General features: G+C 41.1%; 2 protein-coding genes across 3 annotated transcripts; both read right to left on the bottom strand.

The window, feature by feature from the left end:
- Nucleotides 1–2675: 2675 nt before the first annotated feature.
- LOC136732948 (golgin subfamily A member 5) lies at nucleotides 2676–8236 on the bottom strand. The gene is made up of 3 exons (XM_066697805.1): nucleotides 5981–8236; nucleotides 4413–5455; nucleotides 2676–3739 (listed from the first exon to the last, which is right to left on the bottom strand). Exons 1-3 carry the CDS (start codon nucleotides 5994–5996, stop codon nucleotides 3425–3427), a joined length of 1374 nt encoding a protein of 457 aa, XP_066553902.1. The 5' UTR covers nucleotides 5997–8236; the 3' UTR covers nucleotides 2676–3424.
- Nucleotides 8237–8391: 155 nt separating this feature from the next.
- Nucleotides 8392–14440, bottom strand: cnbpb (CCHC-type zinc finger, nucleic acid binding protein b). Of its 2 annotated transcripts, none has more exons than XM_066697807.1 (5): nucleotides 14329–14440; nucleotides 11540–11683; nucleotides 10885–10947; nucleotides 10291–10489; nucleotides 8392–9439 (listed from the first exon to the last, which is right to left on the bottom strand). In XM_066697807.1, the coding sequence occupies exons 2-5, from the start codon at nucleotides 11661–11663 to the stop codon at nucleotides 9322–9324; spliced, it is 504 nt and encodes a 167-aa protein (XP_066553904.1). In that variant the 5' UTR covers nucleotides 11664–11683; nucleotides 14329–14440; the 3' UTR covers nucleotides 8392–9321. The 2 variants fall into 2 exon arrangements, with proteins under 2 accessions (XP_066553904.1, XP_066553903.1); XM_066697806.1 differs by having other exon boundaries at nucleotides 10291–10510.
- Nucleotides 14441–15173: the final 733 nt, after the last annotated feature.

Below are 15173 nucleotides of genomic sequence, written 5' to 3' on the forward strand. Positions count from 1 at the left end.
CAGTAGGATGTCTGTCTGGTAGTCCAGCTGGGACCAGTCCAGTGCAGAAGCAACACCAATTAATTCAATAGACTAGACCATGGATAACTCACACCAAGCTTGCCAGAAAAAATATATTTTGTTTGTTTATTTAATATTTTTAAAAAGTGCAACCAAAAAAACAACAACACTTGAATTCACGCCTACCAATGTAACTGTATGGGTCTTTTCTTATAGGGTATGAATATTAACTTTGTAATACAAAACTAAGAAATGACAGACTGACAATTGTGGAACACACTGTAAAAGCAGGAGCAAGAAAACTGACAGATGTCTTACTTTCTTGCAGTCAAACACATTTTGGTAAGTGTTTTCTTATAGTTAAACACACAGACACTATTATATTTCTAACTAGAGCAACTCACAATTGTTACAATATTTTACATTCAATTACCCATTAATACTTTTTTACTAGAGTATTCTGGATACAGTCCCTTGCTTGAGGGTACAACAGCAGTGTCCCCTACCTGGGATTGAATCCACAACCCTCCACTCGCAAGTCCAGAGCCCTGACCATAACTCAATACTTCAATACTTCAGTCCCACATGTTTGTCATACATAGCACCTAATCTCAACAGGATTCAGATTTTGATTAAAACCATAAAAATAGACAATTATGTTAGCTATTGCCTTTTGGCTGGCTGAATACTGCCAGTGCAGCCAAGATGCTGTAACGGCTTCCCTCGTGAGAACAACGCTGGGTGGGTTCAGGAGAGCCAGGGCGAGGGAAGGTTATTTGTCCCTCAGCATCTATTTATGAACATGACCTGCATATATACTTTAATATCACCAAAAGCAATCAGCTCGTCCTCACCAAATAGGCACTTTTCCTCCTCAATTTTCGATCATCATGGAGGTGTGTGTGTGTGTGTGTGTGTGGAGGCAGATTACACACCATCTTGACCTACATTGTAATGCGGAGGGGATGAATAATTGATTCACATTGTGCTTTCATCACTCTGCCTGCTTTTATATTGGCTCTGTTGAAACAGAAAGTGACGACAAGCCAGGGACCAACGCAGTGCCTGGGCGTTCTCACACGATACCCTCCTGTCAGAAAGGACGGAAGAAAGAAATGAGCCCCCAAAGTCGCCTAAGGTTGCATCGTACACATTTAATGAGGCTACGCAGAAATGCCTGTCTTAGAAACACTCTCCTTCCTTTCTGCAGTCGTGGTAGTAAAGAAAGGGAGGAAAATACATAAGAGCTTTGCATGTTGCATGGAATTGTACGACCACAGGACTCACATTAGACAGTGTGCTGCTTTACTCGAGGTGTGCAGTAACACCCTCCAATTTCCTCAGATCACACAAACACTCACAAAGAGTTACTTATTACTCTTCAGAAACTGTGTAAAATGGCAGTAGTTGATCTTTAAAATACATACTATTAAAGGTCAAGCTAGATATCTTGTGAATATAAAAAAGCCCATCGATCTAACTGTGCTACCACTGATAATTCCCCCTGTAGGAAATAGCCTTTCTTTTAAGCACTTAAGAATTTTCAAAGATTCCCCCAGAGAAAATAATATTACTGATGAAATAATATTGTCAAGTTGTTTTATATCAGTCTTCAGTATGCACAGCAATTATATATTTATTAAAAGAGGTTTGTAACAGTAAAGATATATGTCACAGCTCCCTGAAAATATTTCTGTGTACTGTGAGTCAAACACTATTAAAGAGCTACAAGATAACACTAAAGCAGAACACAGAATCAAAATGTGACCAATGTTATGGCAGCATATAATATATGGCTTTTGGAAAACATTATCGAAAAAGCTACATAAAGCAACAACACGGTGAAATATGAAAGCTGTACCTAGTTAAATAGCTGTATTTAACCCACAGACCTTATGTAATGTAGTGCGATTCAAAATAGCTCTCTCTCAGAGCGCTGTGAGAGATCCTCCGTCATGGCACTGAATTCCCCATTGGGATTCAACACCAGGCTTCTGAGCTGCAGTACTACAACGCTGCACCAGTTTCTGATCAATTGCTCTGTGGTTCTGAGTCTGATTTCCACAGGGACTTGGCAGGAACTGGAGGCCGCTGAACTCAATTCAGCTGTGACGGGACCTGCGTCTGAACCAGGGAGCGCAGAGCTGAAATGCCAGGGAATTCGATTCTTACACTTTACAGTTACACTTTACGCCACATGCGTATGAATCTCCTGACGTGGGAATTCACTGTGCCACTGAGAGGCAGAGCAGGGGAATCAAATCATCAGGTTTAACAACAGCAAAGAAAAACACACAGTGCTAATAAGAGATTTGGTTGGGGTCTAATTGAATGAGCAGGGACGGGGAGGCATGGTGGATTAGCTTCCACTTGAGATAATGCCTGCTTTCTGTCATTCCTCTCTCCTTCTCCCTGCACCCTCTTGGCGAGTACACTGATTTTTCAAGAGGCCTTTGAAGTTGTGGAGCGATGCTCGCTCCCATTATTGATAAAACCGCCTGCAGGTGGACGCAACACGCATGTCTAGCTCTCGCAAATCCAGTTAGAACGAGAACTGAGAGACCGAGTCACTGCGTAGAGGATACCTGCAGAATTATGAGAGCACAGAGACCCATTGACTTCTCATTTTGCAGCTGAACATCACAGAGAAAAAAGAAAGCTGGGCATGAGCAAAGTAATCTAAGCAGAGATTTTTTTATTTAAAACATATTAAAAAGCAAGGATGTGCCTCAACTGTTAACCATTGATGGCGAAGATGATAAACAGATGGCAAAAAGGAACATTTTAGTAAATTAATACTGGCAGACTACATTTGCATCTGTACATAAAACATATTTATATATAGGAATCTTTTTTGGAGTCACTGTTTGTGGGGAGGGGTTTGCATCCATTTTTTTTATCATTGGTATAGATTAGGTATCTATTTTAATCTCTAACACGTCAGCTTCAATTAGCGCTAAAAAGGAAGTCTTCAATCATAGCTGGCTGACCTACATTTGATCCCATTATTTTTTTCTTAAGTAGTCTCTGGTTTAAAATGTAAAGCAGAAAAAAGCTATATTATATGTTTAAAAGCGTCATGAATTGATCTATTTACAATGAATTTGGTCCTATAGGGAAATAAAGAGACAGACAGAGAGAAAGATTTTGGTCAATACTCATATGCATCTTATCTAAATATTTTAATTTTTCTATATATTTTATTAATGTATGAATGTATTTGATGATGTATGGAGCCAGAAAGAAATACTGAATATGCCACAGATATTCCAGTTCATGGCACTGTAATGGATATTTGCCAAAGCTTAACAACACTGTTTGCTAATACTTGCCAAAGCTGGCACTGAATGACTAAAATTCAGTCAGAACTGGATTTGTCTCACCCTCTCTCCCTAGAAAACTATATTAATTTGGGACAATGTGTTCACAGAAGTGCACAGACTTTCGAGTCACTGCTCTCGGATCTGCAGTGTCTGTGTGACGGAGATCTCGCATGTCCGTTGATCAGGCCCTCGGTGTTACACGGCTCCGGGCCCTGCTTTGTCTCCAGCTGTAGGTTCAGGGCTTGGACCTGCGCGGTGACATTAACCATCTCACTGCTCTTCTGCTCCAGAGCCCGCCTGGCCTCCTCCAGCTCTTCTCCCAGATCCACGACCTCCTGCTGCCTCAGGATCCTCTCCTCCTCCAGGTAGACGATCCTATTGTGGAGGCACACCGCTCTCCTGTTTGCCTCCCGAAGCTGCAATGGGCAAAAACACCACTGTCACCTGAACTCATTGAGCTTCAGCACAGGTGTGTCTGTTTGTTTTGTCTCCCCAGTGAAATGGAAGCAATTGTCAGTTGAATTAAAATACAGTGTGTGTATTTTATTCACAAGGTATTGTATTTGTATAGCTCTTATGTTTGTAAGTCGTCCTGGTTAAGGGCGTCTGCCTATAAATAAATAATAATAATAATAATAATAATAATAATAATAATAATAATAATAATTGCTGCTTTTATGTGTGGGATTGACAGTATTACATTCAAGAAGAGAAAGAATGGAAATACAAACTGCTTTAGAATGATCTCTCTTCAGTCCACACCTTTAAAAAAAATGTACTGTGTACAATCATTTGAACCAAACATACAATTCAGGTTTCATTCTCAGAATTGGGATTCCTTAGAAGGCACATGAATTGGTTAAGCTTTTGATTTATCTGCACATTTATGGACCTTTCTCTGATAGGAAAGTAACAAGTGAAAACACATTAATCGGTTGTTTTCCCAATGTGTGGAGTGTGGGTTTACCCTAGTATTAATATCTCAATTCAAATGTACAGTCTAACTGCTTCCACAAAAACAGCATTCCAGCAAAAGCTTATGAAACCTCTTGCTTGAAAATAAATATCCTCATGATACAATTAACGTACCTGTAGCATCAGGTCATGTGATGAATATTTGAGCTCCTCCAGCTGTTCCACCCTGGACTTGCACTCTGTCAGAACTTCAATCAGGGAGCTGTTGGACATTTCCATCTCCATCTCCTGGATCCTGTGGACCTGACACTGGCCTTTCTGCTTCTGCACGCTGAGCTCACTCTCCAGTTCCCCAATCCTCACTTTGGAGTCCTTCAGCTCCCCACAAAGCCTGCTTATTTCACTGCGGTGAGAGTTATGCTTCACTTTGAGGTCCTGCAGCTCCTGGAGGGATGAATTGGAAGAATCCAGGCCGTGCAGTGTCCTCGCCGCGACACCAACCACGTTCTCAGCGTCATGTAGCACGTGATCTTCCTTCCCAACAGATTCGGGGGAAGGCACTCGTTCCCACTTTCCTTCAGCTGGGCTCTCCTGACGTTCTTCCTGGAGTAGCTCACTGTCGGGAGTACCTTGTTGGGACTGCAAAATGTCAGTCATTTCGCGGTCCAGTTTCACAGTCTTTTCATGCGGGCTCTGAGACCTTAAAGTCTCCACAACGCCAGATTGAAGGGGGGCAAGTCTGGTCACTGAACTGGCTTGAACCTCATAGTGTTCCTCCTGCAGCTGCAGAGAGAACTCCCTTTCGGTGGCCTGTCTTCTGATCTTAACAGCTCCGTCTCCAGGGCTCCTTTCAACGTCAGCTACCTGATCTTCCCTCCCGTCCATTTCATCCAGCTCTTTTATAGACTCCAGTGGAGACACATGATAAACCATGTTACTCAGGCTGTCCTCTAGGTTTGTCAAGGCCAGCGGGTTTCTGTAAGACTGGTCTTCATTTTCGACTGGTTCATTTTCTTCTGCCAGTCTGTCTCCGCTTCCCCCTGATCTCAGTGCCTCTCTGACCAGAGATGTGCTCTCAGGACCTGGCCTGTGGCCCTCAATCCCAACTGTGCTGTTTTCATTTGAATCTTCTTCACTTTTCTCCCTCACATAGTGTTCAGCATCTTTATGATGCAACTCATTATGAAGCTTGAGAGGTGATATCATCCTGGGAGAGTCTAAGACACACACACACACACACACACATATATATATATATTTAAAAAGTGGTTTGATTTCCCATGTTATATAAAATAGGTTTAAAAGTGTATGTCTTGAAATTCTACCTGGATGTTTTAAATGTACTGCAATACAAAGTAGACTTAAAGAGGCACAAAGAAACGTACATTAGGGCTTGTTTCACAGACCCAAATTAGCACTAGTCATGGACTACTTGATGCTATTTTAGACAGAGAAGTCCTAGACTAGTGCTAACCAAACTCTGATACCAGCCATGTTTAATTAGTTTCATTACTATGCATTATACATATAAAGAGCAATGCAATCCCATTTCTACCAAAGTATAATTGAATTAATTCATAGTAGTATTTACATAAACATCTTCCATCAGAAATTTGAAATGGAAAGAAGATCAATGTGCAGATCAATTTAAGCTGCATTTTTTCCTTTGTCCACATTCATAAGCACTTTCATTTTCATGATTGCTACTGCAATTAACAAACAATGAATGAGGCAATCCTCACCTCCAGCGTGCTCCATTGTGACCGCTGCTCTGGGCGCCCCTCAGCTCTCCTTAACTGCCTCCTCTTGTGACTCCCGTGCTGTTCAGCTGTTCCTCTGTTTGCTTCCTTGCTGGCGAAAGCCTTGCCTTTGTTGATGGAGACCAGGTGATCGAGGCTCCAGTTTCAGTGTGTGAGCTCAGCAGTGAATGGAGATGCATGGCAAGCGTCAAGTTCAGTTCACTCTGCACCTTTCCATCACTCACAGCACAATAACTGGTACCCAGGAAGTATTAAAAAGTTAATTAATCGAATAGTAGTGTGCTGCAAATTAAATGAGTATAAAGATTATGTAAACATTCTCTGTAAAATCAGCTTATATAATATTCCTTGGAAATAGAACCCCTGCTAGTTGGTTTTGTGCTTATTTGGGCACATGGTCTGAGACTCAATCACACAATCCTCACAAAGTGGACAACTGGCACTAGGAGATCCAGTATTGTAGAGAGTATTATTTACTGTTGTATAACTTAAAACTATATATATAATTCTTGTGTGATGCTCAAAACATATCTCAATGAAGCCTTCATCTGTGACAAAGGAAACTATCTTCTTTCTTATTCTTAGAGAACAAATGCTGAAGATCTGTGAAAAATGATATGTTCATGTATGTAGACACCTAAACCGACATTTTAAAGCTGCAAAAATACTGTACTGTCAAATATAAACATTTTAATGTTTATAAAATCCATTAGCATGGTGCAGCTGCTGTTCCTCTAAATTATTTAGTCATTATGAAATGAATACAATGATAGATTACTTATCAATGCACTGTATCTGCTATAGCCTAATTACCAGCAGTTAAATGGAGGAATATTAACATACCTATTTATCTCTACTTCACATTACAACAGCAGTGAGTGAGATCTCAACCTACATTCATCATATCAAGTATTCCATGAACCAATTATTACCAGTAAAAAACTATAGTAATATAGTAAATTATGTACTTTACCAAAGGCTGTAAGAGTCCTCTATCTAAATATATTACTATTACTAATGGTCCCTAACACTTAACAGGCATAAATATGTTTTCCAAGAGACACCAGCTATCGACAAACTCATTCCAATGTTTGTTTTTATATTTTCATATACCACCCACTGTCATCCGATAAACCAGCAAGCATTTGGCTGGACTAAATCCTTTTCTTTGAAGAACTAATAGAAGTGGAGATCTATGCACTGAGCTGTTTCAGATAGATGTTTTCAAATTCTAACAATAATTTGCTTCATCTTTCAAAGCCAATACAATTTACTGTGACTTAAAAGATGTCGTAGGGTTACAGTAGCACAGGTTCTTTTTTTAGGAGGGCTAAATTTACACTACGTGTCATCAGAAAGAATCTCCGCTCTGAAACTGATCAGGCAACTCAGACAAGATGGAAACCCCGGCTCTGGCAAACGCATCGCCCCCTGGATCCTGCCTCTCCGGACGAAGACATTCATTAGCTCGTTTCCACTGTTCACTTCAGTTCACTTCAAACATCAAATATTTTGTGGCTGTGCAGCTGGATAATCCTAACGTTTTATGAAGTAACTCATCTAAATATGAATCCGTCAGGGTCAAGTCACCAAACCCGACACGTTTTGTAACCATAAATGGCAAGTTTATTCACTTATGTCAAGTCCTAAATCAATGCATTGCCTAAGATCCCCCCCAAAAGTTGTAACACATTCAAGAATGGTAAAAGATACATAATTTTATCTTGTCAGTCAAATAATAGTTGATTTATATCCTTGCTATTTACAAACAGGTTTAACGAGAATTCAAAGTGTATCTCACACCATAAATCAGGGACTACTTAAAGGCCGATTCTAGGATATGGATGAGGGTTAGACTTATCCGTACTTTTTGAGATGAAAGCACAATTGAATTCTCCCGTTTGCAGTCCTGATACAGAAACAGTTTCCACCTGGCTCGTTACGATCCCCAGGCTATACCAACTGTAGATTTAGAGAAAGCCGTGTTGGATTTTTATTAGCTTATGCACATAACACATGTTCTAACAGCACATGAAGCTTGTTTGTCTGATCAACAGATTAGAAACTCAGTCATTAAAGACTCGTAGGATATTCATGCAAGCGGTTTGGTTTTCACCCAAATGTGGGCCAAGGCATTCCAGAGAAACCCACATTCTCCTTTTCTGAGCAGAACGAGTTTGTATAGGTTTTATTAAAAAGGTGTATGGGTTTTGAGGGAGAAAAATGTATGTCGTGGCAACCCAATTCAAGAATCACCCAACAGCAACACATTTCTTTACATTAACTATAGCGAGGTCTTAAATTTCAGCAATAACCCCTTTGTCAATAAAGAAAAAAAGTTAATATCCAACAGATCCAAAGAAAGTAGCCAAGAAAAGAAACTTCAGTCTTGCTCCCCTTCCTCCTCCAGCTTTATTGATAGTTTAAAATTACATTTCTATTTTCTAGGACTTCAGTTGCATTTACCTTCCGACTTAAAAACTGAGTACAAGCAAATGATATTTTTACAGTAGTCTAAGTGATATATTGTACAAAAATAACATTTTGATTTCTGTGAAAACATTCTCCTTACTCGAGTAACTTCAGACTCTGCTTTCTACTGTTCTCCTTGAAGTTTTAATTCCTCCTTGGGTTAAATTATCTAAACTACTTTGAAAAACCTTGGCCGAAACTTTGACCTAATGAGTATCTCCGAATGCCGCAGCCGTAGCTTGCGAACGGCTGGCAGATATAAAACAATTTATCCTGATTTTTTTTTTAATCTTTCAGAAATTAAACAGGTTTATTAATATATAATATTTCTTTTCTGTTAACTCCCACTTAGCTGTGTACTGCTGGTAGGGCCCCGAGACTGATGTATCTTATGTTGTGAACTGCTTCCGAGGTCAAACACTCTTAGGCCAACACATTATTTTTTTTTTCCCACCAAACAAAAATTAAATCATACATGGGAGTTTTCACACTCCCACGATTTTATTTTTCCCCCCCCCCTCACTCAGAATCGCTGCCAAGACGCCGGAGGGGGGCTTATCTGACTCGTCTCTTCCCATTCTTCAATCCCTATTTACCAGTGGCATGGAAAGGGGGTTCTTTAACAAAGCATTATACATAACACCTCTACCAAACTAAACATAAACATTTTTTTTTTTTGTATTAAATGCAGAAAGTCGATTTTTTTCCACCCCTTTCCTCCTTTTACATGTCAAGTAAAGCTCACTGGCCTGGGACTAGCCTCTATCTGCCAACCTTTGGCCAGTGAAGAGGATTCAGAGAAAATAATACAACCATCAATCAGAAAAAGGAGGGGCGACAAAGGAAAAGGATTAAGCTGTGGCCTCGATGGTGCATTCTCTCGCCAGGTGCCCGGACTCGCCGCAGCGGTAGCAGTTGACTTCGCTCGTCTTGCTGCAGTTAATGGCAACGTGACCAGTTTCACCACACCTAGGGAGGAGAAATCAAAATTAATTCCAACGTCCCCTTTGCAAGTCACAGAAGTGAAGTGAAAGTGCTCAGTTTAGCCCACATTCAATTTGATGCTCAGCCCATGAAAGCAAAAAGCCAAACCAATCACATCTGCACAGGAAGCTACTGAGCAGGACTCAAAGAACTGCATTCCACCAAAGCCTGCCAGACCAGTTTGGATTTAAAGAAATGTATGTATGCACAAGACAACTGCTTGTGTGGGGAAATCTGGTGTCAAACAACCTTTTTAAAGAGTCCCTATTATACTTAAAGGTTTTATCTTAAAATAAGCAGTTTAAAATTGTGGGTCAAGCAAAGCAGTTTAAACTACTTTACGGAGGTTTTACTGATCTGTCCCCCCGCCCCCCTCTCTCTAAGAAGCCATTCACTTGAACAGTCAATTTTTTTTACTTTATTCTATGCAGTTTAAAACTGGAGACCGATACTGCAATACATAGTCAAGACCTTCTTAAATGTACGTTTGCCAATTCAGGTCCATGTATTCTTAATACAAAAGGCCACAACTCTTACGCAAACAAAATTTTGCTGCGGTTCTCCAAAGCCACTTATTTTATTATTTTTTAAATGGAAAGTTTTCCAAAAGCACCGAAAAGAAAAGATATTGAGACTGGGGAGTCGAGGTGAGAATATCTACTTTATTAAATCAAACATGGTATTCAAAATAGAACACTTTCAGAGGGCGCGTTACAATTTTAATATCGATGTGAAGTGTAGTCTTCACATCTCAAAAAGCACCTCCTCGAGGTCATTATTGCGAGACTGGGATACGTGCAGCACTGGGACTCTTTGCAAATGGCCTCCCCATTTACCTGTAGCACTTCACTTTAGTGCAGTCTTTCTGGATGTGACCAAACTCTCCACAAGAGTAGCACTTTTGCTCATCGGCGTGGTCGCAGTCGCGTGCCAGGTGCCCGGGCTTCCCACAGTTGTAGCAGTGCTGCTCCCTCTCCTTCTTGGGCTCCTTGCAGTCCTTCGCGATGTGACCACCTTTGCCACAGTTGTAGCATGCTGGAAAGGAAGAAAAGTCCGCTATAATGTATAACGCAGGAAAGAAAAAAAATTACTCCTTTAGCCAGGCTAAATTGCATGTTTATTTATATACACGTTTCATTGAATTACAATTTTCCTAATAAAACATAACATCTTATTCAGTTTAATTCTACATCCTAATGCAATTATACATAATGAAGTCTCTTGTAATGCAAACAGTTATCATTTAAAAACATTCAGATAAATAAATGGGTTCCACCCATTTCTTCATTTCAGGAAACCAAATGTACAATAGCCAACTCCAAATAAATCTAGTTTAAAAATGAATGCATTAGTTTTTCTATAGTTTTTGTGGTTTACATTGCATATTGTGTGTATGGTGTATATTTTAGAAAAGTTATACACATGCTTACCATCCTCCTGACGTTCACAGTCCTTAGCAACATGGCCTGGTTCTCCACAACGATAGCAGATGTCTGAAAGAATACAATATTCATTATAGATTAGTTCTTCAGACAGGTGAGCTTCATTTCTAATCTTTATTTAAAATGCATGTTAACATCCAAACATTGGACGTTCTCAGAAACACTAGTGAAACAAATACTGCATACAAACTGTAGCTTTATGTGCATCTAACAATGTAATGCAAAACCATTTGGACTGCAAATGTATGATCCTTTAGAACAGAGGGACTGAGGTTGTATTATAGTTGTTAAATTGTTAAATTAAATACACATGGTTTACTAAACTGCTAACAAAACAGTAATGCAATGCAATTTACACATACATACAATCTGGGTGGGTAAAAGTGTTCCTCCACATGGTAAACCGAAAGTAATTCTCATCACCTTGAAACCATCTAAGAAACTTGCATCTATAGCTCATACGATGACCTGGTATTATCCATTTCGTCCCTAGGATTCATCTAATGGTGGCATAACATTACCAGATTTCCTAAATTAAGTGGGGAAAAATGTACATTTCAGACATTGGCATGGGAGCCACAGGCAGTGGTGTAATATACTGAAGGCCACTCCATTGAGAGACGTGCACCAGGTGCCGATTTACCTCTGGCTGATGTGAAGCCCCCTCGGCCACGGCTCCTGCCCCCACGTCCACGTCCTCCTCCAGTGGGGCACTCGCGGGCCCAATGGCCATTGCGGCCGCATTTGAAGCACTCACTGCTGTTCATTTCCACTTTAAGAGTTCACACTGCAAGTAAATGGAAACAAAGATAGTGAGAGATTTGCCCATAACAATTCAAAGCCACATGCACACAGGTCCACAGGCACATTTTCTATACACTACCAAATATTAAACTTATTCACTTATCCTCAGCATTCAGAATCTGACGGAACCAAGTTGGCTAATCAAATTGGCTTTGGATTTAAAGGCATTGAGGGAACATGGATTCAAAGTTGGGAAATCCATGCAAATTTCACCAGCACAACATCAAGGAGAGCGAAGCTTGTTCTCCATTTGATTTAGTAACACAAGCTCACAACACAAAATGGAGGCCGGGGGGTGGGGGGGCAACTGGGCAAACATGCCAGTTAGGTAAAATAAGTTGAAAAAGGAATGGGGCCGGATCCATCACGAGGTTTACTACATGACACAGCCAAGGTTAAGAGACTTGTCAGAACATGAAAGAAAAATGTAGGAATAATTTCTAACTTCACGTTTATGCATGGAAAGTGTTTTCCTAAAATATTACCCTATCAATTATATAGTTTATATTATTGCTTTATTTTAACCCGTCTTAATTATATACACCTATATAATTGATTTGATAGAATTAACTTTGCACACTTATACAAAGACTAAACTTGTTTGTCAAAACATATTGCTTCCCTAGACAATGTTATCAACTGTCATAGAAATAAGTCTCCAAAACCTTTTTTGTGAGGCTGAAAAATGTTGAATTCTAGGAGAATTACAACATATTTTACTAAATCAATAATTTAAATACCATAAATGTGAGTTAAAAGATTTACAGAAACTACTATAAAACCAAGAAGGTTCAGTTTTAGTGCTCTAGTAATTCATCTGTGACTCATAACAATTGCTGACTATACATGCTTGAAAATTTAGATTTTGGAAAACTAATAGGCACTGACTGATGAGTCAAATGTGCCACATATAGAACAAATTAAAATATGCCATTAAACTTTGAATTAAAATGTATCAAATTATTGGTATTCTAACCAATATGATTGAAAGTTTGTATCTTCCTTACGTTTTGTCTTAATTACTGCTTTTAACAAGTGCTTCTGTTAATGGCATGTGCCTGGATTGTGAAGATTTGAAGGCATGAGTATAAATTACTTGTGTAAGCTATACAATATAGGCCTAGCTAAAATTGTAGGCACAATGTGGCTTAACTTTTCTTATCCACTATAGATTGATTTATAAAGTTGTTAACCTGGCTTCACGCAAAATGCTACGATGCATTACAGATATTACGCCCTTGTTAAAGGCAGCTAGTACATAGATAAGTTTTATAATGGGACCCTAAGCACAGCCCAGCCAAAGTCTGACTCATGGTTCAGAAATCCCACTGATTAACAAACATTTCATGGATCGATTTAGAAGGGGGAAAAAAAAACATTAAGGTCGTAATTCACACTATTAAAACAGGCCTCTCCAGGAGATTTTTTTTAATCCATTCTTTTCGGGAGCCACGTTGTCTGCACAGGGTAACTCACTGCATTACAAGAGCATGCATTGCTAACCTATTTAACTGCAGTGACACAGGCTTACTTCTGCGTCCTCGTTAAAAGGGAGAAAAGATGGACAACCCGCGCCGTTTAAAAAGGCCCTTTTCACACGTTGGGAAGATGCCAGAGCAGAGCAGGTCCCATGCTATGGAAAATAAACGTGTCCAGGCCCTGCTTGTGGCAGCGCTGCACGGTAGGCCGAAACACTAGGCCCACAACTGAACAGCAGCCGACACTGAATAATGGATCATGCGAGAGAACCGCACGATTCAAACGTGAATCCCCGGCCGTGCGATTAATATTACATCGTTTTGTTTCTGCAATGATCTCGAAATCCCCGGTTTCACGGGCGCTGGTGCGGACAACATCTGTGTGCGTTTTATTGCCGACTAATAAAAATGCCATTACAAAATCAATTATTAGTAAGTAAACGTGCGTGCTCCACATTTCCTGATCTTTTGTGGAGGTCGATTAAAACCCGCTCTACCAGTATTAGGCCACTGTGGAGTGGGGGTATCGGCCGATGAAACACATGGTGCCCGTATCCCGAGTGGAAAAGGTCTGCAAGTTCGCATCCTTCACGGGCACCATCTCCACACTTCCCCACACCGAGTTCCGCGGTTCTCCTCTCACATCGTCCCCCGACTGAGACGCGCACTCCCCGGCTCCGGCAGCCCCACGCCGAGTGACTTACAGAGGCTCCGCTGGGACGCTCAGCCTCGCCGCCCACCCACGCCTGCGGCCTCGTTACTCGCACCGCTCAACCTTGTAAAAGAGGCCGTGGGATTGAGAAACCCGCCCCGCCGAACCCCACACTTGTAATCGCTCGGTTTTTAAAACATCCACGGCGGGTGCGGGGCCGTTTCGAGCCCAGATGCGTCTTTTAGCCGAGAGATGAAGCGCTCAAATCCCGCGAGTTTCCCGCGCCGAGCCCGACGCAGTAGGCCCAAGTGCGCCGTCGGAAATTCGACTTGTTTACCTTTCCCAGAAATCCCCCTCGACTGGCTCGCTTTTTTCGGGGGATATTCTCGGTTTCTCCGCTCTATTCCCGGATCATGAACCGCCCGCACACGACGGGATGTGAACACAGCTCGGTTTTGAAACAATATTTCGCTTTTTTTTGTCCTTTCCAGCACTCACCTCCGCTACGTGACTCGCCGCTGTTTATTTTCGGTTCCTCCTCTCTCCGCTGCGCCACACGCGGTTTGCACACGGCTCTCCCGCACGCCCCTCCCCCAGCCCCGGCCGCGCTGCACACGGCCCTCCGCCGCCCGGGAGCCAATGGTGGGCGAGCGCCAGGGAACCCCACCTTCTCAAGCCGCCCAATCACAGCCCGCCTCAGCATCCAAGTCCCGCCTCATTTTCTGTGACCAAACTGGTTCCTGCTGGCAAAATAAATGTGCGGAGAAAAGGGTCGGGAATGGGGGGAATTGCCAGTGAAATGCAATAGAATAACTGATATTTTCACCATTTTTTTTTTTTGCATTCTAAAATGTGATATCATACTCTAACGTAGACAGCTAGCTATGGGTTACATTTTGCTGACTAATTTGTTATATCTGTGAGTCAGTTATATAACACAATTGCCAGCGCCGAGAAAGTGAATTCAGGAATGCTGACCCGAGATTTTAGATCTGACTTTGTAGTTTCAATGGTCGATGTCATTATCTCAGCGGCATACAGCCAAAATAAACCTACCCTTCGATTGCAACCGACTAAACTACATCTCCCAACAATCCCCTCTCTAAAGCAAGCCCGTGATGAAAGCCACAATATAAAAGCATAGAAATGTATACATCATTTTAATGCCCTCTAGAAATCGTGAGCGCCATGATTGATTATTTTTACATTTCAGACCGATGCACTGCAAGATGCTAAATCATGGATGACATTACTATAACTTGCAAAGCCGGCTTTAGCACAGGCATTGTTATTTATTGAAATATTGCAAAACTACAGGTTTTCTCCAAGTGTGGCATTGGTTA

Source organism: Amia ocellicauda, chromosome 3 (assembly GCF_036373705.1).
Source record: "Amia ocellicauda isolate fAmiCal2 chromosome 3, fAmiCal2.hap1, whole genome shotgun sequence".
Taxonomy (NCBI): Eukaryota; Metazoa; Chordata; class Actinopteri; order Amiiformes; family Amiidae; genus Amia; species Amia ocellicauda.

What these genes read in the sequence shown, in the direction of transcription:
- LOC136732948 (XM_066697805.1), bottom strand. An exon ending in CACATGACCTGATGCTACAG is followed by an intron (nt 3,740 to 4,412) that starts GTACGTTAATTG and finishes TGCCCATTGCAG; the next exon opens with CTTCGGGAGGCAAACAGGAG.
- cnbpb (XM_066697806.1), bottom strand. Translation starts at nt 11,663, where the DNA reads ATGAACAGCAGTGAGTGCTTCAAATGCGGCCGCAATGGCCATTGGGCC. An exon ending in GGGCTTCACATCAGCCAGAG is followed by an intron (nt 10,948 to 11,539) that starts GTAAATCGGCAC and finishes GTATTCTTTCAG; the next exon opens with ACATCTGCTATCGTTGTGGA. An exon ending in CTGTGAACGTCAGGAGGATG is followed by an intron (nt 10,511 to 10,884) that starts GTAAGCATGTGT and finishes TATACATTATAG; the next exon opens with CGGACTTTTCTTCCTTTCCA.